General features: G+C 46.3%; 1 protein-coding gene across 5 annotated transcripts in view; it reads left to right on the top strand.

Moving 5' to 3' along the window:
* HVCN1 (hydrogen voltage gated channel 1) overlaps positions 1 to 16,606 on the top strand; it is a 246,810-nt gene extending 230,204 nt beyond the window's left edge. For 3 of the 5 annotated variants that reach the window (XM_086943022.1, XM_086943024.1, XM_086943023.1), the window contains exon 7: positions 13,929 to 14,087. Coding sequence is in view for 2 of the 5 variants with exons in the window: in XM_086943025.1 (XP_086799151.1) it covers positions 13,929 to 13,997 (69 nt within the window). In the remaining 3 variants the exon portion in view is untranslated. Of the gene's footprint in view, positions 1 to 13,928 lie in introns of all 5 variants that reach the window. The other 2 variants (XM_086943025.1, XM_086943026.1) reach the window with 1 other exon arrangement.
* The last annotated feature ends 6,019 nt before the right edge of the window (positions 16,607 to 22,625 follow it).

The following is a 22,625-nucleotide window of genomic DNA, read 5'->3' as shown; positions in this document are numbered from 1 at the left end:
CAAAAATAGCTTTGCCATTCCACATCTCTAGACTGTTAGACACAACTCCAGAGCTCTTCGAGCTTCTGGAAACACTCATTAAATCCACATACCATAGACCTTTCCTTAAACCTACTGTCTTTAACCACTGAAAAGCCCTGTAATACAGGGGACCTGGAGAAATTGCTTGAAGGGGCAAGAAGACCAATAGTCCTTGCCAAGTCTCTGAATGTTACTACCTCCTTCCCAAGGATGTATCTTACTACTTTTCTTTATCTGAGGCAGAAGTACCTGGGGTTGTGGAGTGTCTACCTGAAAGCCTAGAAACTCCAAGGACTGACTTGGTACCAAAGCCGACTTCTCCACGTTCACAATGAGTCCTAGGTTTTCAAGAAGTTCCCTTATCATACGTAAATGATCCATTAACTCTGTTTTAATCTGGCTCATCAACAGGATGTTGTCTAAGTAAAGTACCAGCTGAATTCCTCACATAAAGGCCAACACTGGTCTTAATACATTGATAAAATACCATGGAGCAGAGGATAACCCAAAGGGAAGACAACAAAACTGGTATAGGACACCTCTCCAATTGGACCAGAGATACTTCTGCGAATCCATTTCCAAAGGAATTGTGAAGTACGCATCTTTTAAATCCAGTTTTCCTAACCAATCTTTTTCCTGTAAAATATCCAGAAAAAGATGGATTCCCTCCATCTTGAAATGCCTATATACCAAGTACTAGTTTGGTCTCTTAGATTTATCACAGGGCACCACCCTTTGTCTTTTTTTTCAGCAGAAAAATTGCACTTACAAACCATTGTTTGAGTCTCCAACTTTTATTATTGCACCCTTTTTCAATATTTGCGCAAACTACATAGCCACCAAATCCATTCTATCCTTGTCGAAGGCAATCTCACAGGGTTGAGCACTCTGAATAGGAGTTTCCCAAAAATCCATCTTGAAATCTGCTATAGTTTCCAGAACCCAGGGATTGTTTGTCACTCATCCCTATTTGGGTAAAAATAGTTTTAGCCTTCTGGCTACCTTTACGCAAGAAGAACCAGTACAAATTGTTCCACTTAACTTTGTGTCTTGAACCTTGAGATCTAGCTCTTCCTCCTCTGGTTCTAGATCTTCCTCTCTGCAGGTAGAATCCTGAAGACGTTTGGAAACCTCTGCCATATCCCCTTTAACTTGAGGAGTTCTGTTTGGGTTATAAAGGTGGGGCCTTCTAACTCCCTAGCCCGCAGCCAGTCCCCTCCTGTTGGCCCTTCCAAAAACCTACGCACCAAACACACGCCTCATGTTCTATTGGGCTTTACTCAAAGTCGTGAACGTGGATTCGTACTTGCCCAAGGAGTTAATGGAGTCGTGTCTGAAAAGGACATCTCCCCTCTACCCCCCCACTCCACCCCCAGATCGTCGCCATGCGATTCTTTATTGGCCTGCTCAGCAAAAGTAGTGCTCCTTTTCATAAGAATGGCCTTTTTCCTTTCAGATATCAGGCCTGCGTAGGTGTTGGCCAACAACAGACCGCCCTTTGGCTCCTGCCCCTTAAGAGCTCCATGTCTAGTTCAATGTTATTTATATATGCTTCTTAAGTCATGTCTAATATAAGTGCGAAAGGGCCCAAGATGTCTAAATGTCGGTTCTGACATTGTTTTAGGCACCGCTCTAGGCCTTTCTGAGGTCTTTACCTGATTTGAGCAGGAATGTTATTAGGTCTGGATCTAGGATGGGGTGTATGACATGCCTTATCTATCCCTGGCCTGAGGTATTCAGTTTCCATCATATTCCTATGCTGCCTGTCAAGGGGTCTTCTCATCCGTTATTTTATAAATGTTTCCACATGTGTTAGTGGCCACCATTCAGTGGGTGTTTTATGGCATCTGGGCTGAACATATCCTTCACCAAAGGATCCGTAACTGGCTTTGTGCATTGAGTGCCCTGTAAGTCATGGTCTCGACTCTCAAAGGTATCTAAACCTTCATCAGGGTCAAAGAATAACTCATCAAAACCTTTGCCATTGTTATTGACATCAAACATGTCATCCAGGCTGAGTGAGTCCTGGTTCTCTTTAGTGCCGCTGAGGACGCCACTCCTTCTTGTGCTGCAGCGGACACCACCATCTCTTGTAGCGCTAAGGCTACCCCAGTCTTTTGTAGCACCAAGGCTACCACTTGTGGAGGACAGGGGTTCGTCCCACCTTGTTCTTGACCAAGTGTTTAGGGGTATGTTCTGATGTCTCATCTTTCGTAGGGCCTTTCTGCCCATTTTCGTGTTTGTTCCTCAGACGGAGAAGTACTCTTCTTCGGAAGTAGTGCTCCTCTTCCGCTTAGGCATAGCGGCCTTGAGTGAGCTCCAAAATCCTTAAGGCTAATTCCTTCCTCTTGCATAACCCACCTAACCTATCAGGCTATTGTGGGTGAAGATACTGCTTTAAAAGGCTTACGTAACGCAACATGGAGCTGCACCTCTCCCGGGGGACGGAATTCCTCTGTCAATTCCTCATATGGCTTCAAACAGCCGACTAAACACAGGGAGGATACTGGGAATTCCGGATAACTGATCACTCTTGTGTGGCACTTTGTCCGTCTGTGAAGGGTGAAAGTCACCCCATTAGGTGTGAACATCCTGCCTGTGATGTCCAACGCTCTCATGTCTGATGCGCGGCGACAGGAAATGAAGCAGAGCAGTATGGCTAGTTTGGCCGACAACTCCTTCCACAAGAGAAACTGATTAGGTTGCCAGGACAGAAACCGGTTAAGAACCTGATTCACACCTCAAAGGGCTGAGTACCGGGATTCTGGAGGAAGGGACAATCTGATGCCTCGTAGGAGCCTTCAAACAAGAGGATGTTCTCCAAACACCGAGTTGCTAAGCAGTATGTGGCCAGCTGAAATGGCTGATCAAAAGGTATTTATCAACCTATAAGCCCTCCGAGGATAAATGGGCCAGGAAATTCAGAATATGAACTACTCCTGTGTGCACGGGATTAAGACTCCGTTTCATACACCAACCGGACCATCTTCCCCATGCGGACCTGTACAGCTTGACTGTACTGTCCGCCCACGCCTTGGACATGAACGATTCAGCTTTTTCCGAAAGGCCTGGGACTTCCCATTGTCTCCTTTAATCCTCCATGCCATGAACCACAATGAGTTCCCCGAGAATTAGAGGGTAAGGGATTCGGTCGGGACTCATGAGAAGAGATGGAAACCGGGAGAGTAGGATTGAAAAATCCAAAAAAAGATACAAAAGAACTTGATACCAAACTTGCTATCTCCACAGGGGAGTGATCATTACCATCTCCGCCCATTGACTCCTGACCTGGGCCGTTGCCCTCGTTATCACAATTGGAGGGAACGCATATCCCTGTTCCAGACTCCAGTCTTGGAGAAAAGCATCCGTGGCCCCTGCCAACGGATCCCGTCTCCAGCTGAAGAACATCAGAAGTTGATTGTCTAAACTTGAAGCAAAAAGGTCCATTGAAAAAGGCCACCAATGGTCGGTCAAGGCCTGAAAGGCTTCTGGACCGAGCTTGCAGAGACTGGAATCTTGAAGTTGCAGGATTGGAAGTCTACCACCAGGTTCTCTCGACCGGGCAGGTGCTGTGACTGACACCTGATGTTTCAGGCAGTACTGCCAAAAGCTGGTGGCCAAGTCCGAAAGGGCTTTGGATCTCGTGCCCCCAAAATGATTGATATATCGGACCGTCAAGATATTGTCCATCTTTAACAGGACCGAATACTGGACTGAGTCTCTCGTCCAACATCGAACTGCGAAAGAGCCCGCTAGGAGCTCTAAGCAGTTGATATGTAACCTCCGTTCTTGAGGGTACCACAATCCTCCTGTGCAAAACTCGCCGCATCTAGCCCCCCAGCCTTGCCTGCTGGCATCAGATTCTATCACTAGGTCTGGGGCGGGCCCAAATATTGGCAGGCCGCTCCAGGCCTCCCTGTGTTCTAACCATCATGTGATCTCCTCCTGGGGCTTCCTCCGACAGAGGTACTTTGTAGGAGTAGGGAGGGCCCCTCTGTAAGTGAGTCGCTATGAGGCGTTGAAGCACTCGATAATGAAGAAGGGCCTGGAAGATGGCATGGATGGAGGCGTAGGGAAGACCCACAATCCGGGCCAACTGCTTGAGCAATATGAGGTTTGATGATTGAACAACTCAATTTGTGATGAATTTTTGAGGCAGTGGAGTCTATCACGAAGCCTAGAAAGGTAAAAGTCTGTGAGGGCGTTAGGAATGATTTCGTCTCATTTGCCACGAAACCCAGACCCTCAAGAAGATCCACTGCCGTTTTGAGGTGAAGCAAGAGTTGGTGGGAGCATGCGTCCATGAAGAGCCTGTTGTCCAAGTAGACAATCATTTGGATACCCCGAGCCCTCAGGAACTCCACTGCTCGTCTGAGGACCTTGGTGAAGCACCAGGGAGCTGAGGATAGACCGAAGGAAAGGGCGGTAAACTCATATGTCTGGTGACACCAAACGAATTGGAGGAAGCGGCGATGAGGTAGGCGTCTTTTAAATCCCGCCGTACCATCTAATCCAGAGGTCTTAGGACATCCCTGAGGAGGTGTATCCCCTCCATTTTGAATTGGCGGTAGACTAGCCACTCGTTGAACTCACTGAGGTTGTTTACTGGCCGCTTGCCTCCATTTGTCTTGTCTACTAAAAAGATGTTGCTGATTAGCCCCCGTGGATGAAGGGTTGCCTGGGTGATTGCACCTTTGGCTAGAAGCAATGAAACTTCAGAGTCTACCAGACTGGACTCTTGTTGAGAGAACAGAGTGGGAAGTGGTTTTAGTTCCTGAAAGAGTTCACCTATATAATATATATGGAACCCTTCAACAGTCTGAAGTACCCAAGAGTCCCCTCTGATAAAAATCCAGGCCTGGAAACAATTCACCAGCCTCCCCCCTACCCTTAAGCGGAAAGAAGGGAGAACACTCACAAGGACTAGAGGAGGACGCTGCTCCACGATATCCTCTGCCCTTGCTGCGCCGGTCCCTTGTGGGATAGAAATTCCCAAATCTTGTCTGGTCCTGGTATTGACCCTGTCTGGAGCCTGTTCCCCTTGGAGGCAGTTGGTTGGAATGGCGTCCGGTCGAGCAGCCCCTACCTCGACCAACCCAGAGAAAGACTTTCCTAATCGATCACTGGGCCTTGTCAATGGAGGAGAAAGTATTCATAAACATTCCCAGCTCATTGACAAAAGACTCGCCAAAGAGTCCCCCTTGAGCCACCACCCCTGCCTATGAATCAGCAAGATTCCCTAACTTGGGGTCCACCTTGATGAGGAGGGAGCGGCTGCGCTCCATGGAAAGAGCACAGTTGGCATTACCCAAAAATACTTCGGCCCTTTGTATCCAACCTGAAAGTGCCTCCGGGTAGGTTAGGGACCCTGTCAGCTTGGCCTCTCCGGCCATTTCCAGAATTTTTGTGAGGGGCCCTAAGGTGTCCAGTAACTTGTCATGGCATGCCCGCCAGGACCTGTCAATTCCCTTCTTTGGGTCTTTCATGAATTTTTGCAGGAATGTCGCCATTCTTGTGTCACTCTCTGGTATGAGGGCTACTTTACTGTCAAGGGAGGGTCTAGGGCACTCTGCTCTCAAGCAGTTGCGGGCCTCCTTCCCCAGGTGTTTGTGAATACGCGACACCACGTAATTGGCAATCTTATCCACTGGGGCCCATTCCAAAGAGCGGGGATGAATAAAGTCCTCAGGGTTCAACAAGTCGGTAGTGTCCTGGGGTGGTCGGGAGAGGAGCCTTGGTCTAGAAAGGCCTGGTTCAGCATCTGCATCACCTACATCCTCCAGGGGAGTAGCATCGTCTGGGGTCTCGGTTCTCTGTTAGTGGCAGGGTCGGTTGGGTAGCTAGAAAGGCTTGTTTGAGCCTATCGAACACATTTAAATCAGCCCTTGCGTCTGTGGACCACTTGTGTGGGTGCAGGGCAGGATCCGATTGGGGGTAGAATCTGGGGGATAGTCTGGGGAGCAGGCACCGTGGTCAGGGCATTAATCGCGCTAAAGCTTGGTCAATGTTTTGGAACAGTCTGTCCTCCAGGGGGTCATAGCCTCCCCCACAGCTCGGTAAATAGATGCGTCTACCGCATCATAAAATTTGTTGTCCCAAAGGAGGTCTGCTAGTGTGTTATTCTCCCCTTGGGAGTCCTCCTCATAGTCCAATTCCATCATTGGGGGGGACTCACCAAGGTAAGTAGGCAAAGGGGTCTGGGTGGCAGACCTGCAGCCAAATTTAGGCTTGCTTAACACTGGCTGGCTGGGTGTCAGACCCCAAAAAAAGGACTTTAAGGGCGTCATGCAATATTAATCAGGCAGCAGAGTCTGTAATTTGTGTCTGTGTCAAGTAGGCAGCAGAGCTTAGGTGTATTGTACACAGATCGGCCGTTTAACAGACAGCGGCACGATCCTACGACCGTTAGGCGTCACCCTCAGGCCACACACAGCTCGGTGAAGCTACGGCGCTCCATTTGATCCGCATGTGCTGTTTCCTGCGCAGACTCCGACATCCCCTGGCGGTGGGAGGTCTGCGCCAAGCATCAGAATCCAAGCAGAGGTGACTACTTAGAAGCGGAAGCTCTCCTGCTGTCAGCAAAAATGCCAAGAAGGAAATGCGGAGATGCGGCCGAGCCGCCTGGCAGAACAATCAAAAATTAGCTAGCATTCGCACCAAGAATTTTCAATTCTCTTAAGGACACGGAGGCGAGGATTATGCCTCTCTTTCTTTACTGTAAAGTTCACAGCAGCCAATAAACATACAGTTTCATAAGAATAAACTACAAAGACCATGATGCTCGGTCTTAGCCACGCCTCCTTAGCCCTTATAAGAGCCCTGGTAACAGTCCCAGCCTCCTCTTTCTTTGCACGAACTTGCAGAATAAGTCCAATAACCAAAAGTCTATCATATTCTCCAACATGGAATAACAGGGAACACCGTTCCAACTTCAGTCTTCAACTGAAGATTCTTCATTCATTTTTCTTGTCATTGCCTAGAAAAAACAAATATAAACAACCCGTAATTCCTGTATAAAACCAGCATGAAGCATATAATAACGGGTTGGTAAGCATGATCATACATTGAACATAGCGGGGTGGGATAATCCTCGCCTCCGTGTCTTAATAGAATTGAAAATTCTTGGTGCGAATGCTAGCTAAATTTTGTTTCTATTACAGGACCGGAGGCTTCAGATTATGCTAGTTTAACGCTGTATCAAACACAACAGATGCAATATCCCGCACTGGCTTATAATAAAACTGCTTGAATGTCGATTCAGACGACCAATCAGCACAATGCATAATATCCTGAACATTAGCTCCCAACAAAAATGACTTTGAAGCCATGGCACCACGCACCGAGTGCGCCCCAAACCGTTGAACATCAACCCCAGACTCCTTCATGATAAATTTAAGCCACCTCTCAATAGTGGCTGAGGACACAGGTTTAAACGGCTTTTGCTACAGCAATCAAAAGCTGGGTGACCCCAGTCGGTCTTAAAGAACGAGTACACTCCTCGTAAGTTTCAAGCATTGGACAACACAAAGTTTGGCATTACTAGGAAAAGCATTATAATCAACCTGCCTAGAAAGTGTTTTTGTGCGACCTGTAATAGTAAAAGAAACTCCCTCCGGAGTAAATACTCTACTAGTAACATCCAATGCACGTACATCCGACGACCTCCTGCAAGCTGACAAGCATAATAGCATAGCTAATTTCGCAGACAACTGCTTCCTGGAAAGCAAGTCATTAGAGGGCCAACTATCAAGAAGCTTGATTACTAAAGAAACATCCCATAGTCCCGAATACTTGGGCTTGGGAGGATTTGCGACACGTATGCCTTTGAGGAGTTTGCATACCAAAGGATGCACACCCACCGGTTTCCCGTCAATGTGGGTGTGCCCCGCGGAAATAGCCGGCCGGAAATTATTCACCGATCGATAGGCCAAGCCGCTAGCCGCCTTTTCTAACAAAAAATTCACGACATGTGAAAGGCCTGCCCCCACGGGATCCAAGTCCCGTTCCACGCACCAACATAACCAGCCCTTCCAGGCTGAAGAGCACCTTTTCCTCATGGAAGGGGCCCACGCCTGTTTGATAAAGTCATTAGCCATTCCTGAAACTCCAGGCAAATTCCACTGTTGCCTGAAAGCCTCCATGCCATCAGCGAGAGGTGTTGAGACAGGATCAGTGGATGTTGTTCCTGTAGAGGTCCTAGAAGGAGAGACTCCGACCAAGGCAACATCCTGGGGAGGTCGCAGCACATCCCCAACAGCATCGGGAACCAAGGCTGCGACCTCCACTGAGGCGTCACCAGGACCACCTCCGCCTTCTGTTTGAGAATTTGAGAGGCCACCCGTGGAATGAGAAGAAAGGGAGGGAACGCATAGTTCACCGACCCCGACCAGTCCTGCAGAAAAGCATCAGTTGCTGCCGCCGCTGGATCCGGCCTCCAGCTGAAAAACGTGGGAAGTTGGCTGTTCAGACTGGATGCGAACAAGTCGATCTGACACGGACCCCACATGTCCTATAGCCATTGAAACATTCTGGGGAGAAGCTGCCAATCGCTGTAATCCCGAAGGTGTCTCGAGTTCCAGTCCGCTATCACGTTGGACTGTCCCGGGATGTACTCTGCTATAACCGTGATCTGACCGTTGAGAAAATAATGCCAAAAATCCTTGGCTATCTGCACTAGCATGGACGATCTCGTCCCACCTAGTTTGTTTATGTTTCGTACGCAGAGATGTTGTCCATTCCAAGTAGAATGCAACACGAGGTCTGCTGCGGGAAGAGGGTCCTGATCGCGAAGGACCCTGCGAGGAGTTCTAGACAATTAATGTGCAACTCCAACTCTTGAGGAGACCACCTTCCTCCTGTTGAAACCTCGCCACAGCACGCTCCCCAACCCCAACGGCTGGTGTTGGCCTCTATGACCACCTCGGGCAGTGAGCCGAAAATGGCTCTGCCGTTCCACGCTTCCACGTGGCTCAACCACCAACGCATCTCGTCTCTCACCTCTTGCGACAGGGGCACCAGGTCCGAATAAGCCAGACCTCTCTGAAGGTGCTGGATTTTGAGTCTCTGTAGCGCCCTGTAGTGAAGGGGCCTGGGAAATATCGCTTGAACGGACGACGCCAATAAACCCACTACTCTGGCGACCGTCCGGAGCGAGATAATCTGTTAGCTGAGAAGGGATACAATCTCCTTCTTTATGTCCTTCAATTTGGACTTCGGAAGACTCAACTGCGCCGCCTGTGAATCGATCACAAAGCCTAGAAAATCTGTTGTCTGCGATGGGATCAGGGCCGACTTGGCCTGGTTGATCACAAAACCCAGATTCTGAAGCAATGAAATTGTCATCTGCAGATGTTGCGACACCAGATCTGGACTCTGAGCCATGATCAGGATGTCGTCCAGGTAGATTATCAAGCGTACTCCCTGCTCTCGAAGATACGCCACCACCGGCTTCATCACCTTGGTGAAGCACCAAGGAGCCGAGGAAAGCTCGAAAGGAAGGGCAGAGAATTCGAACACTCGTCCGTTCCACTGAAACTGGAGGAATCGGCGATGAGGGGGATAAATGGGAATAGATATAGATAGGCCTCTTTGAGATCCAAGCGGACCATCCAATCGCCTTGCCGCAACAGATCTGCCAACAGATGGATTCCTTCCATCTTGAAATGATTGCAGACCAGGAAGTAATTGAATTCCCTTAAACTCAAAACTAGTCTGTGACCTACCCCCTTTTTCTGAACTAGCAAGATATTGCTGCAAAACCCGTGTGGACTGTAATCGCACACAGCTATGGGGTGTTTGCAAAGCAGTTCTTCTATATCGTTGTCTATAAAAACTCTCTCTTGTTGGGAAAAATGGAGAGTCCTTGTTGTGGTTATCTGTCTGGGTGTTTCGTAAAACTCTAGCTGAAACCCTTGAACAGTTTGCAAGACCCACGCGTCCTGGGTCAGGAGACCCCAATTGTGAAGGAAGCGTCCAGAACCTCTACAATCTTGTCTTCCACAGCAGCAGCAGGCTGCTCCTCATAAATTTCTTCCTCCGCCTCCTCATCAAAATACACCCACTCATCCATAATTAACATACACAGTGGGGTAAATATAAAAACTAAAGTCCGCAAGAGGTAGGCACAAGAGGAGTAGGGGGGGTCAGCCCCACTGCACACAGTCAATAATCAGAACTCAGTACCAGACCCCCTCAGCAAATGCTGGAGTCGGATTCTTGCAGCCCAGAGGGCGTAGGAGCCAGAAAAGTAATATATGGAGCGTGTGCTCACTCCCAGTAGGCAAACTATTAGTTGCAACCTGTTAGGTGTCCCTCTCCACCAGCTAACACGAGAAAACGCGGTGTAAATGGTGGAAAAACCGTCAAGCAGCGTGTGTAGCCCAACGCGCGCCCAAATCCTACTAGGATGTAGCCCAACGGGTGCGGGTCACGCTACACGCGCTGGCTGGGTGTTTTTAGGGCTCCGAATGCGTCCGGGCGATAAGGGAAGCCCTGCGCAGTCCACAGACCGGTCGATGCGCCGTCTTTGGAAAGAAAAGGCACCGCCGCGCGGCCCGGTACTGAGCGCGCCGAGGCGCGAGAAAGCAAATTCAGGGAGCGGAGCTCCGAACCTGAGCGCCGGAGTGCTTCTGACAATGCCGCTACCAGCGGCACCTCAACAGAGCCTCTAGAGCGCGCGAGCACCCGCGAGCGAAAGAAATGAAATAACACAAACTATTTCAATAAACAGTGCGACAAGTCACCGCACACATCAATAAAGCCAGACACACTGCGATAAAACAAGCGCAAACGCTATAGTACACGCATAACTCAGTCCAATTAATTATATAGAATAAGGAGCATAGCACTTATCTCTTGCTGTGTGAGCAGCAAAGAAAGAGGAGGCTGGGACTGTTACCAGGGCTCTTATGAGGGCTAAGGAGGCGTGGCTAAGACAGAGCATCATGGTCTTTGTAGTTTATTCTTATGAAACTGTATGTTTATTGGCTGCTGTGAACTTTACAGTAAAGAAAGAGAAGCATAATCTGAAGCTTCCGGTCCTGTAATAGAATCAAGCAATTAAGACACTAGACAGCTACACATGACGTCGCAAAGCACTCAAAAGCCAAGTAATTACAATATAATTGATCTAAAGTGTGTAGTCAAATAGCTACCACAATAGCAACGTTTTAAAACATGTTTAAAACAGTCACAATACAGTGCAATAAGGTTAGCACCCACCACAGCACATTATGTAAAGGGAGCAATAAAACACTTATCTCGGCTGCGCAGCAGCAAAGAAAGAGGATGGGAAGCCTGTGGGGACAGAGTATGTTGGTCTGCATTACCCCTGATTACAGGATCCAAGTCTGCTTCTAATTGGACAATTTTTGTTTCTTACTACTTTTTCCCCAAGGTTTCATGGAAAATGCAGTTGTTATATGTTGTTTTGGCTGCTGTTAATAAAAGTGAAGAGCAAATACATAATCCTCACCTTCAGTCCTGACATAGAATTGTTATCTCTGTTGTACCCTGGGTTTGAAGGTGAACTGCTCTCCATGTAACTGATTTTTCCCATCTGAAAAAATGGTTATTTTCATTATTTACTCTATAAGAATTATTGTAACCCAGTCAGTGGATGTGCCTGGGTTGCAATTATTAAGCCTGCAGATTTTATGTGTGTAATAGATTGCCTTACCAAAGAGGAGTTAATGCCTTTACAACATGCACCAACTCAACCTATGTTCTGAAGAAGGCGGCCATACATTGTTGGCTTGCTGAATCACTGTTGGTGCTCTTTATATTAAAACCCCCTTGACCTATGAAGCATTGTAAATGTGATGCTAGTGGACGTACTACATGTTGTTCCTTGACTGTCTTAGTTTTTAAATTGATTTAGTGATGTGAGGACCTACTGTTGTATTAATGCTGATGACTAGTGGTTGGATGGTCTGGGTTATGAATGGTCTCGCTGTTTGATTAGTAAATATTGGAAGCACTAATTGTTGTAAATGGTTTTTAAATTATTTGCAATTAATATCATGGATGAAAGAATTTGGAATTAAAATATTTGTAGAATTTTTAGAAAACCTACTAATTAATTCTGTCTACATGATTATGTTGGTTTGGGTAACTATGGGTTTTTGCCCTGGGGTCAGATTAGGTAGGAGGGTGATTTACCTTTTACCTAGTTACCACCTTTCCAATCTACATTGTGTTTGCCTACTTGTTAGAGCAGAGTTCGATCACTAGAAACATGAATTTTTTGTTTAGCTTCACATATATACAAAATTCCTTTGTAAACAGGAATAGTTTGCAAGAGACTATTATGACTAACATTTGCATGAGGTTGTTCATGTTTTAAATGATGCTTGAGCATGACCTACAACTCTGTACGCTGCTAATTTTCTGTTTCTACTAAGGCATTTCTGTCCTATTTTCATGATCTCCCTTCCCCCTGCATAGCCACTTTGTTGACTGAGCACTGTTATTGCCACTTTGCAATTTTTAGATGCCATTTTACTTCTCCTCCAGTTAATCACCCATACCTCATCATCCTCACACTCCCATCCCCTTCTCCCAAAACCCAATTACCTCCACCCCTCTACTTTCCTTACCTCTTCCAACTGCACAGTACAAGCTCACATTTTTCTTTTTTTCTGGTTCCTGTACCATTGTATTGTCTGCCTCCGGGGTTAGCGCTCCTTCACTGAAAACTAAGAAATAACTCTCTACACCTGTGCTGCCAAGGCACAGGAAGTACATTTCATTTTCTGTTGTGCATTGTTTGGTGCTAACGAGCCCAGTGACCAATTCACGTCAGTTTTTGTGGAGTTTTTTTTTGTAGTCAGTCCTTTTTTAATGGGTTCATTGCTTAAGAACTTTTTGTCAGAACATTGGAAAACATGTGTTAAATGTTTGAAAACAAATGTTTATTCTCATACACCTAGGTTTGTTGCATCTTAATATTGCTTTCTCTTTCAAAGCCAATGTAGAACCCCTTTAGAGACCATACCTAACAGTGTCATTAAATGTCTTTCAATGTGGCTACCTTGTCAGGCAGAAACGTTACTAAATGGAAATGTCAATTGGTGAACAAAAGAACAAGGTAGTGCATAGGAATCTGACTGACTGATTTTCTTTTATTCCAAATCCTCGGTCTCATTTTAGAGGAAGATTGTCATCCTTGGTATCTAAGATAATGTGAATGTGCTATATCAATAGCAATAGCAGTAGATAAAACAAATATCCATACAGCAAGGCTCTAATCCATTTTTTTTTCTACACAAGCTTTGGCGATAGATCTTATGCTGTTCCACAGAGAATAGAACTTTGTCTATCAAGGTTCATGTGCAATGGGCTATACAACTGGTGAATGACCCTATGGTTCACATTTTCTTTGTTACCCAATGGACACTTTCAGCAAAGTTTACTGAACATATGTAAATATCTGGCGAGGGAATCTCCTCTTAAGCAAGTAAGGTTTCAGTATTACCACCCCTCTTCCAGTCTGTTCATAAATCTGAAAAGTAAAATTCTCGAGGTAAGAGAAAGCATATACCTGCAAGCTGCTTTCCCAGCTATTAAATATTTCAGAGGGTCAGTAAGCATTGCTCCCCTTGCATATGCAGCATCGTTTTCAAAAACGAAACTTATTCCAAAATGGCTTCTGTACAATATGACACATTAGGTTTTCTTTGGATTTGAAAGATGTATGCTGAAATGTGAAAAGTTGCATAAAGTTGACAGTGACATTTGTCGAAGCTGTAGATGCATTGATAGGAGTAAAAAGCTGTTGACAGCCTAAATACGCCACAAAGCATCGGGGATCTCAGTGTGTGAACTTGCTCTCCAAATAAACATTATATAAGTATAAATTGATATCGTTTAAGGACAATTTTCACTGATAAACTCTTTTTCTTTAACAGGAAGCAGAAATTCAGAGACTTCAACAACTTCTAGAACAGAATAAAATATTCCCAAGCACTTGCAGATAAAAGTCACAATTTATGGCAATAACGTGATTACCGATTTTTGAATCACTTGTGTTCCTCAAGGATAATAAAAATGCCATCTACGGATATGTATTTTGTCGCACTGTCATGAATATGTTTGAAGTTTTTCAACCCCTTGCGTGCGTTCGTCGGCCAATGGCCGTTGAGAGCACTACCTCGGTAGTTCTGCGCACGTCCGTTGGCAAACGTGGCCCCGCCCACACAATCCATCGCCCGCACCACGGCTTAATTGCCGCCGTGGTAAACGGGTTAAAGTCTTATTTTGTAGGGTTTGAAAGCATTGTGGAGTGAGAGGACCAACTTTTGTTTAGGGCTGTGGGACAAAGGCTAAAAGGAACAAATCTTATGACTGTGTACAAGGGTGCTATCAAAGATAATCGACTCCCAACTTGGGAACTTTTTATGTACTGCCATTAAATAGAGAAACCACTATTGTCACACCTAATAATAAATACAGTTAAATGTGTTCCCCCCCCCATGAAAAACTAGGCTGTATTAAAATTAATATATGCAACATTTGTCAAATATTGCTTGTATTACACCATGAATAAATACAATTTAATTGTGATCATATTTGTAAGGATTTTCGCGTTAATGTATAGTTACTGTTTCATGAAATCATGATGCTGCCAGACTTTAATTCAATTTGATTTGGTTTCTGCTAAGCAAGAACATGGTGGCTAAAACGAGATCCAGTCCCCCAAGGACATTAGCTGGAGTTGTTGGGTATGGTTTTCTAAATACTCCATTCTGGAAGAGACTTACCTGTTTTCTATGATCGGAGCACTCCTCTTCTGCTGCTTTATTTTGAGATTTTGGAACTTTGTCTTGCCATTAAAAAAATGTTTATACTTATTTTTATTATATCAATGCTGCATTGTTAATCAAAAATTATTAACAACATTTACTCGTAATCTGCCCAAGGGTCTTCAACAAGGAGCACATTGCAATGTCCGTGATGCCATTTAATTCTTTAACATTCGCTGTGTCAAAATGTGCCCATCCGAAGAGGCCATTCCTGTAGGTAGCCTGTTCATGTACCCCTCCTTCCAAAGGATTAGCGTGCGAGGGACTCACAAGTATTGAAGTCATTTTTGCTGATAAATATCTTCTATGGATCACCCAGATTACCCTATTTATGTCGAGTGATGTTATAGACTCAAATGTACTCCCACCCGAATGAAATGGATGGGGGTGTTTCCACCTCCCTTCTGCAGCTCATTGACAAGACTGAGAGAAGATCATGGACGCAGAGAAGAAAAAAGGAGATTTAATGGCACAAGATTCATATTATTTTTCCCCAATAGCAAGAAGAGAACAGCTTATTGAAATGTTAGAGAAAACTCTTTGGGAAAAGCGGTCAGATCAAGACCTCTGTATCCGCCTAAACTGCATGTGACCGGGAAGGAAAGGTGCTGCTTATTGCTTTGGAAAATAGAAAGGGAGAAGGTGCAGCTTATTGCATTTGCCATGCAGTCCAAGGGTTTGGAAATGGTGGCTCTCAAGGTGCATGACAAGCGGTCTAGAAATTGTCCAGTGGACACCAGTATGGAGGTTTGAGTAGTGAGCTTTGCTTGGGCCTTATAATTTAGGTCTCACCTATCAGACAGTGCAAACTGTTTGCGAAAATACCTATTGTCTGCTTATTGTGGATTTAGAACCCCCCCCCCCATTGCTTACCATTAGTTGGATTTATTGTCCCCCCTTTTTTTGCTTCTTATTTGTCAGCGTTGTGGACTTTCATTCCTCGTCTTGTGTTTGTCCCTTCCCTGGAGCACGGTCTGATCCCTTGTACCCATCCACTGCTTACTTTTCGGGCACTCCCTCGTGTACTTCCCCCCCCACTGTGATCTATGTTCCTTTTTCTCATCCATGTCTTGCTTCCCTGCTCCCTTTGTACTCTGCTCATCTTTATTTGCTTCTCCTCCTCCACATTCTCTCTCTCCTGTATGTTCCTTAACCCCTTTCCCCTGAAGTTCTTCACATTCCTTCCTATGGTCCATGTGCACCTCCCACCCTTAACCCCCCCCCCCCCTCCCCCCCCCCCTCCCCCCCCCCCATCCCCCTTCACATTCCTCTCTCACATGTGCCTGGAAAAAAAGAACAAAAACGCTTTTTCATTTTTTTGTTTGACTGATCTTCTCTGGTAAATAAAAAGGAGAAAAACAGCGCCTGCATCATAGCACCTTTTTAAAAATCTATTTAATGTTATAATAAACCATTGGCAAAGTCTATGGGTCCCAAGTGTGAGACCTGTTGGCTTTGACGATGCTTGTTTTAACACAGTAGAGGAATACCTAACCAGCCCATCTTTACTCTACATCGAATGAGACCAGCACTATCATGGAGCTCATTAAAAATATAACCCAAGGAAGGTTTCCCTTAAAGTATGGCAATCGTAATTGATTCAGACCTGACAGGGGATAACCTTGTAGCAAGTTTGTATACAGGGAGTAACGGGTGATGAAGTCTGTAAATATTGCTTTCTCCTTTAGGGGGATGACATGTTGTAGTTGTATGACCTGAATTGTAAACAATCTCTTTGTGCTTTTAAGATGAAATAAAAATGAGATTAAAAAAACCTGAAAAAACAAGGTCTCTTTAAACATGCATTACAAAATGTCTGGTGCTCAGTACAAGGTTTTGGTATGAACTTTTGGGCCGGTATAAAGATAAAAACGTAGAGCCAGTTCTCTGTGTAACTTGATAAACATGTAAGAGTCAATGGGAAGCTCTGCATCTGGTGAAAGGATGGTGTCACACTGTGCAGATATCTCATATCATGGAGCACTTTGTATCTTTTGAAAACAGATCGTATCCATTATGTCTCCAATTAAACAGTGGCTTACCATCTTCAGTCGCCACTATGCTTTTTGTACAGCATTGTGAGCACTGGGGGTGATGGTGATAAATTGCCCTGTGATGTGCTCTTGAGAATTTAACTCCAGTTTTGGCAAGGAAAACAGTGGAGGGTGCCAAGGTTACCTTGTCAGACCTACCCATTCTGCTGCACCATGTATTGGTTTCGAGATAACCAGTGGCCACCCTGCTATCTCTAGAAGCAAAATCGAAGCTGGGTAGAGAAAACCTGATGCCTGCTGCTGTAAGAATCCACAGGAGACTGCAGTTCTTCAATCAAAGGTTTATTAAACACAAGTTAAGATAAGTTACTTGAGACCCAGGGTTGTACCTCACACTCATTTTCCCAGTTGCCAAATCTCTCATACGCTCACCACATTCTTGCCCTCAATATTCCATACATCGTGAACCCAACATTCTACAATTTGCAGTCAAAGTGGCACGCACCACGCACAAACTTTCCCCCTTTACAAAAAAAAAATGAAAACAAAACATGATGAAATAATAAAAATACATAGTGTATATTTGGCTGTACCATGCAACAGAGTACAACAGCAGTGGGAAAAACAGATAATGTAACTAAGGCAATATAAAGTCATTGAATATTTTAGCTACAACCTTTGCTCATGCTCTGACTCACTGCAGATCCTTCTATAGATGCAGGAGACGCTGAATTGTAAACAGGGCATGAAGATTTATTTATAGATCCACTCCTCAAAGTCTCACTTTCTTTCCACCTAATAACAGAACCTATTTCAGATTGTCCAGATAACCACGAATCCCTAAAAAATCAGCCAAACTTCCCCCATCCAAAGAAAGATTGGGTTTAGGATCTCCACAAATCAAAATCTTGCTTGGATTCCATAACGCTCTTCCCTCCACTCTCAACAGCACCAAGGAGTTTCTGAATTACTGTCACAGGCTTGGATTATTTCACACACATCTTCCTGGCAGTTTCACACAAACAAATTGAAAAACCTACAACACTAGCAGAGGGCTTGCCTCCTCGGAGGCACAAGCTAAATAACATTTTCTTCTTGTACTTCCCAGAAGAACTTAGGGGCCAGATGTAGGAGCCCAAATACCGGTCGGTAACGGCCGAATTCGGCCGTTACCGACCGGTATTTGGTGATTGGGATGTAGGGGCATCATTTTACAGATTCGGTAAATTTACCGAATCGGTAATTTTACCGATTTCGGTAAAACCCAGATGTAGGTGGGACTCTTCAGAGTCCCAAAGGCCTTTCAGATTCTGTATTTTACCACCCAATCCAATTGGGTGGTAAAATACCGAATCCTGATGTGCATGCACATGTGTGCATGCACACCTGTGCAATGTGACACACAGACATGCCCTTAGGGCATGTCTGTGTGCCTCAAGGCACACAAGTCCGGAATTGGGGTGCTAGAGGGTGTCAAAGTGACACCCCCTGCACCCTTGCAGGATTCGGTAAATACCGAATCGGTATTGCCCATTGATTCCTATGGGCTTCATGGCCCATAGGAATCAATGGGCAATACCGATTCGGTATTTACTGAATCGGTAAATACCGAATCCTACCGATTCGGTAATTCTCAATTTGGAATTACCTACATCTCCCCCCTTCATAATTACCGACTCTTAAATACCGAATCGGTAAAATTCGGTATTTAAGAGTCGGTAAATATGATTTACCTACATCTGGCCCTTAGTATTTGTTTTTTATTATTTAACAACAACCCTCCTGGCTCATCCTTAGAGGAATAGTTTTCTGATAGCTTCGCATAAAATTCTACAATTGAAGAAATTACACCTACTGTTCCTTTGTTGCTAAATTCGGGGTTTCCAAAATAGCCAAAACATGTAAATTTATCAGCCTGATCCCCTCCCAAGATATCAAGTGTCCAAAGTATGCCACTTTGCTTTGCCTGAAACAGGATTTTCCTAACTTCAGGCTCAGTCTCTTTTTTGCCAAAACCTGTAGAACTCTCCTTAACTTCAAATCGTGCTGATCATTGTTCTGCTACCGCTCTATCCAAACCATCAAGCGTATCAATTGTGTGGCACTCACTAATCCAAAAGACATCCTTATGAATACAAACCTTCCCTTTCGAGTAACAAAAGTAGTAAAATGTCTGGAAATCTCCTCAAAAACAAAATAGTCACCGCTATGGTCCAAAGTTGAGAACACTACTGCTCCCTCTAGAATGGAAATTAACTCCTGCATATTTGATAGGGTATGCTGCTCAATCCAATTAACACTGTTAAGACTACAGAGGTAGACACATGGCCTACATTCCGCCCACACACACAAGCAAAATGGCAGAAGATTCGAAAGGTTCAACAACATTTGCCGAGTTCAATTCCTCTCAGTTTTCCCTGTAAGATCAGGACGTTTCCCACACAGTGCCTGACCGGTACGGTCAGGCACTCCTTGATAATTCTCTTGTGCTTAAAACCTCTGTATTTTTAGAACTCTTTCATGAACTCCATATTGAAATATTTTTTAGTGTCTGCCTAATCTAAGACCCATCTCCCAACCTAGAATGGAGTAGCATTTATCAACCACATAAACCTTCTCTCAGGTTCTGCGACCTTGAAAGTCTAAGTCCCCCAGAGAAATAATCCATTATATTCAATGTGTGCCCTGTGTTTCTTCCAGGCCATATATCAATGGGCAGTAACTTTTCTTTCTCTTTCTCTTTCTCTCTCTCTCTCTCTCTCTCTCTTCTCTCTCTTCTCTCTCTTCTCTCTCTCTTTCTCTCTCTTTCTCTCTCTTTCTCTCTCGCTCTCTCTTATATTTATATATATATATATATCTATCTATCTAAGGTCACTGCACTTAAAACCAATAAGTCTCACCTAAAGCAGGCCTTTCAATCCTGAAGGCAGGGTGCACGGTTCTAAGTGTGAGGGTGCCCCTGCATGAGCCGGAAAACCTTACAGCCTTCAGAGTCCATTCTCCCGGACTGTAAGTGCATCAGCCATTATAATAAATAGAGTGGCCATGAGTCATTATGCAATGACCATCTCTAAACTGGCTGTAACAAACCCCTGTCATGTTTGGTATCAAACATGTTGGAATCATACCCCCTCACCAAAGGTACGATTCCATGCACTAGAATGCTCCTCTGGGAGGCCCTCCGCACTCCCTGTACCAGTCTTCCAGACCGGGACAGCACAAGACGAATGCTGCTGGCCAGAGACCCGATTCTGCTCGCCTGCTGCTGAGCCAGACTCGAACAGGGGAAGGCAGAACAATAGGTATCCTGTCACCGGGAGTTGTGACCACCTCCCAGCCAGGGTTTAGTGTTTGGGACAGGGTGGGGGCGCTGGCCAGTGCCACTCAGTCTGCATGAACTGCACATTTGGTGCCCTCCTTGCATTGTTCACTTCAAATCAGCTCAGAGAGCCTTTGGTTCTTGATCTGGTGTGAAACTGGATAAAGGACATGGGAGTATCCTCCCCCCTGTCCAACCCCTCCCCTGTAGGGGAACCTTGAATCGTACAAACACTTCCCTTAGGGTACTTAAGGGCTTTTCTGTGGGAGGGTCCCCTAGATCAGTCGTTGGACAAGATTCATTTCAAGACACCATTTATTCTTCAACCGTCTGGGCACTCCTAATTTTGCTCTGGGCATCAAGGCTGCAACTGGGAGGACTCCTGCTGCTCTTGATCTCGTCGGCCTGCTCGTCTGCTGCAATGTCCATGCCTGTGCTCCATACAGGTACCTTCAAACGCTGAATCAGGGTCTTATAAAGCGCGCTACTCACCCATGAGGGTCTCAGAGTGCTGGGGGGGGGGGGGGGGGGGCTCCGGATCAGTCAAAGAGCCAGGTCTTGAGGCTGTTCTTTAAGGTGTGCAGAGTAGGGGGGCATCTGATATTGACTGGCAGCTCGTCCAGGTCTTTGCTGCAACGTAGGAGAAGGCTCTTCTGCCTGCTCTGGTTCAGTGGATGCGTGCGGTCTCTGCCAGGGCGAGGTTGGCAGAGCGGAGGTTCCTTTTGGGTATGTGGAAGGATACTCTCTCATTGAGGTATTTGGGTCCGATGTTGTGGAGGGATTTGTAGGCGTGGGTGAGTAGCTTGAAGGTTACTGTCTTCTCGAAGGGGAGCCAGTGGAGGTCTAGTAGGTGCTGAGTCATGTGCTTGTGGCGTGGGGTTCCGAGGACGAGTCTGGCTGCGGTGTTCTGGATGGTTTGGATCTGTGTAGCAGGGTTCTGTTGATTCCGGGATAGAGGGTGTTGCCGTATTCCAGTCTGCTGGTTATGAGTGCGTGGATGATTGTCTTTCTGCATTGGGGGGGGGTCCACTTGAAGGTCTTGCAGAGGATGCCGAGGGAGTGGAAGCAGGTGGAGGCTACAGCGTTGATCTGGCGGGTCATGGTGAAGGAGGAGTCTAGGATGATGCCAAGGTTTCGGGTGTGGTCTGATGGAGTGGGTGGGTTTCCGAGGGCAGAAGGCCACCAGGTGTTGTCCCAGGCCGTGGAAGAGAGGACGAGGACCTCTGTCTTCTCCGAGTTGAGGGTCAGACAGCTGTTGTTGATCCAGGCTGCGATGTCCTTCATTCCTTCCTGGAAACAGTCTTGTGTCTTCGGGGTTTTTGGTGAGGGAGAGGATGAGCTGGGTGTTGTCGCTTAGGATACTATGCTGAGCCCATGCTGTCTGACGATGGCGGTGAGGGGTGCCATGTAGATGTTGAAGAGCGAGGGGCTGAGCGAGGACCCCTGGGGAATGCCACAGTAGATCTGGATTCGGAGAGGTAGGGTGGGAGTCTGATCCTTTGGGTTCTGCCGGAGAGAAAGGAGCGGATCCAGTCGAGGGCAGTTCCTTGTATACCGGCGTAGTGGAGTCTGGCTGCGAGAATGCGGTGTGAGATGGTGTCGAAGGCTGTGGAGAGGTCTAGTAGGATGAGGGCCGCAGTGTGGCCCTGTCTAGTAGCATGTGGATGTCACCGGTAGCGGCGAGAAGGGCTGTCTCGGTGCTGCTGTTGCTGCGAAATTCGGACTGGGAGGGGTCGAGGAGGGGGTTCTCTTCGACAAAGATAGTCAGCTGGGTGTTGACTAATCTCTCTGTGACTTGGGCTGTGAAGGGAAGGAGAGAGATGGGCTGGTAGTTTTTCAGATCCGTCGGGTCGGCCGAGGTTTTTTTGAGGAGGGGCTTGACCTCTTCCTGCTTCCAGTCGCAGGGGAAGATGCCCACTTCGAGGGAGGGGTAAATGGTCCAGCCTAGTTCAGGTGCTATAGCGGTGGTGGCTCTGTGGTAGATGCGCAGTGGGCAGGGGTCCATGGAGGCTCTTGAGTGGGTGTTCTTCATAGTCGTGTTGGTGTCTTCGGTGGGAGCAGGTTTCCAGGTGGTGAGGGTTAGCTGGTTGTCTGGTGGAGAGGGGGCGTTGTCTGGAGTCTGTTAGCTGAAGTTGTCGTAGAGGGCCTTGATCTTCAGGTGGAAGTAGTTGTGAGCTTGTTGCAGAGGTCCCAGGAAAGTGTGACGTCCGCGGCTTTGCTCTGGGGTTTGGTGAACTGCTGTATGATGTTGAAGAGTTCTTTTGCGTGCTGGCGTTAGTGTGGATTTTGATCTTGATAAAGGTCCGCTTGGTGGCTCCTATGTGCTGGTGGTATTCAGTCATGGCGTTCCAGTAGGTGTTCTGGTCTTCGGTGGTTTTCCTGTTCCAGAGTTTTTTGAGGCGTCTGCAGGAGTGCCTGGCTTCTTGGAGGTCGGTGGTGAACCAGGTGGCCTTCAGGGGGCGTTGTGTGGCGGAGGGGTGAAAACTTGTC

Source organism: Lissotriton vulgaris, chromosome 11 (assembly GCF_964263255.1).
Source record: "Lissotriton vulgaris chromosome 11, aLisVul1.2, whole genome shotgun sequence".
Lineage (NCBI taxonomy): Eukaryota > Metazoa > Chordata > Amphibia > Caudata > Salamandridae > Lissotriton > Lissotriton vulgaris.
Note: the sequence above shows the minus strand (reverse complement) of the source record. Positions and strands in the feature narration are given on the sequence as shown.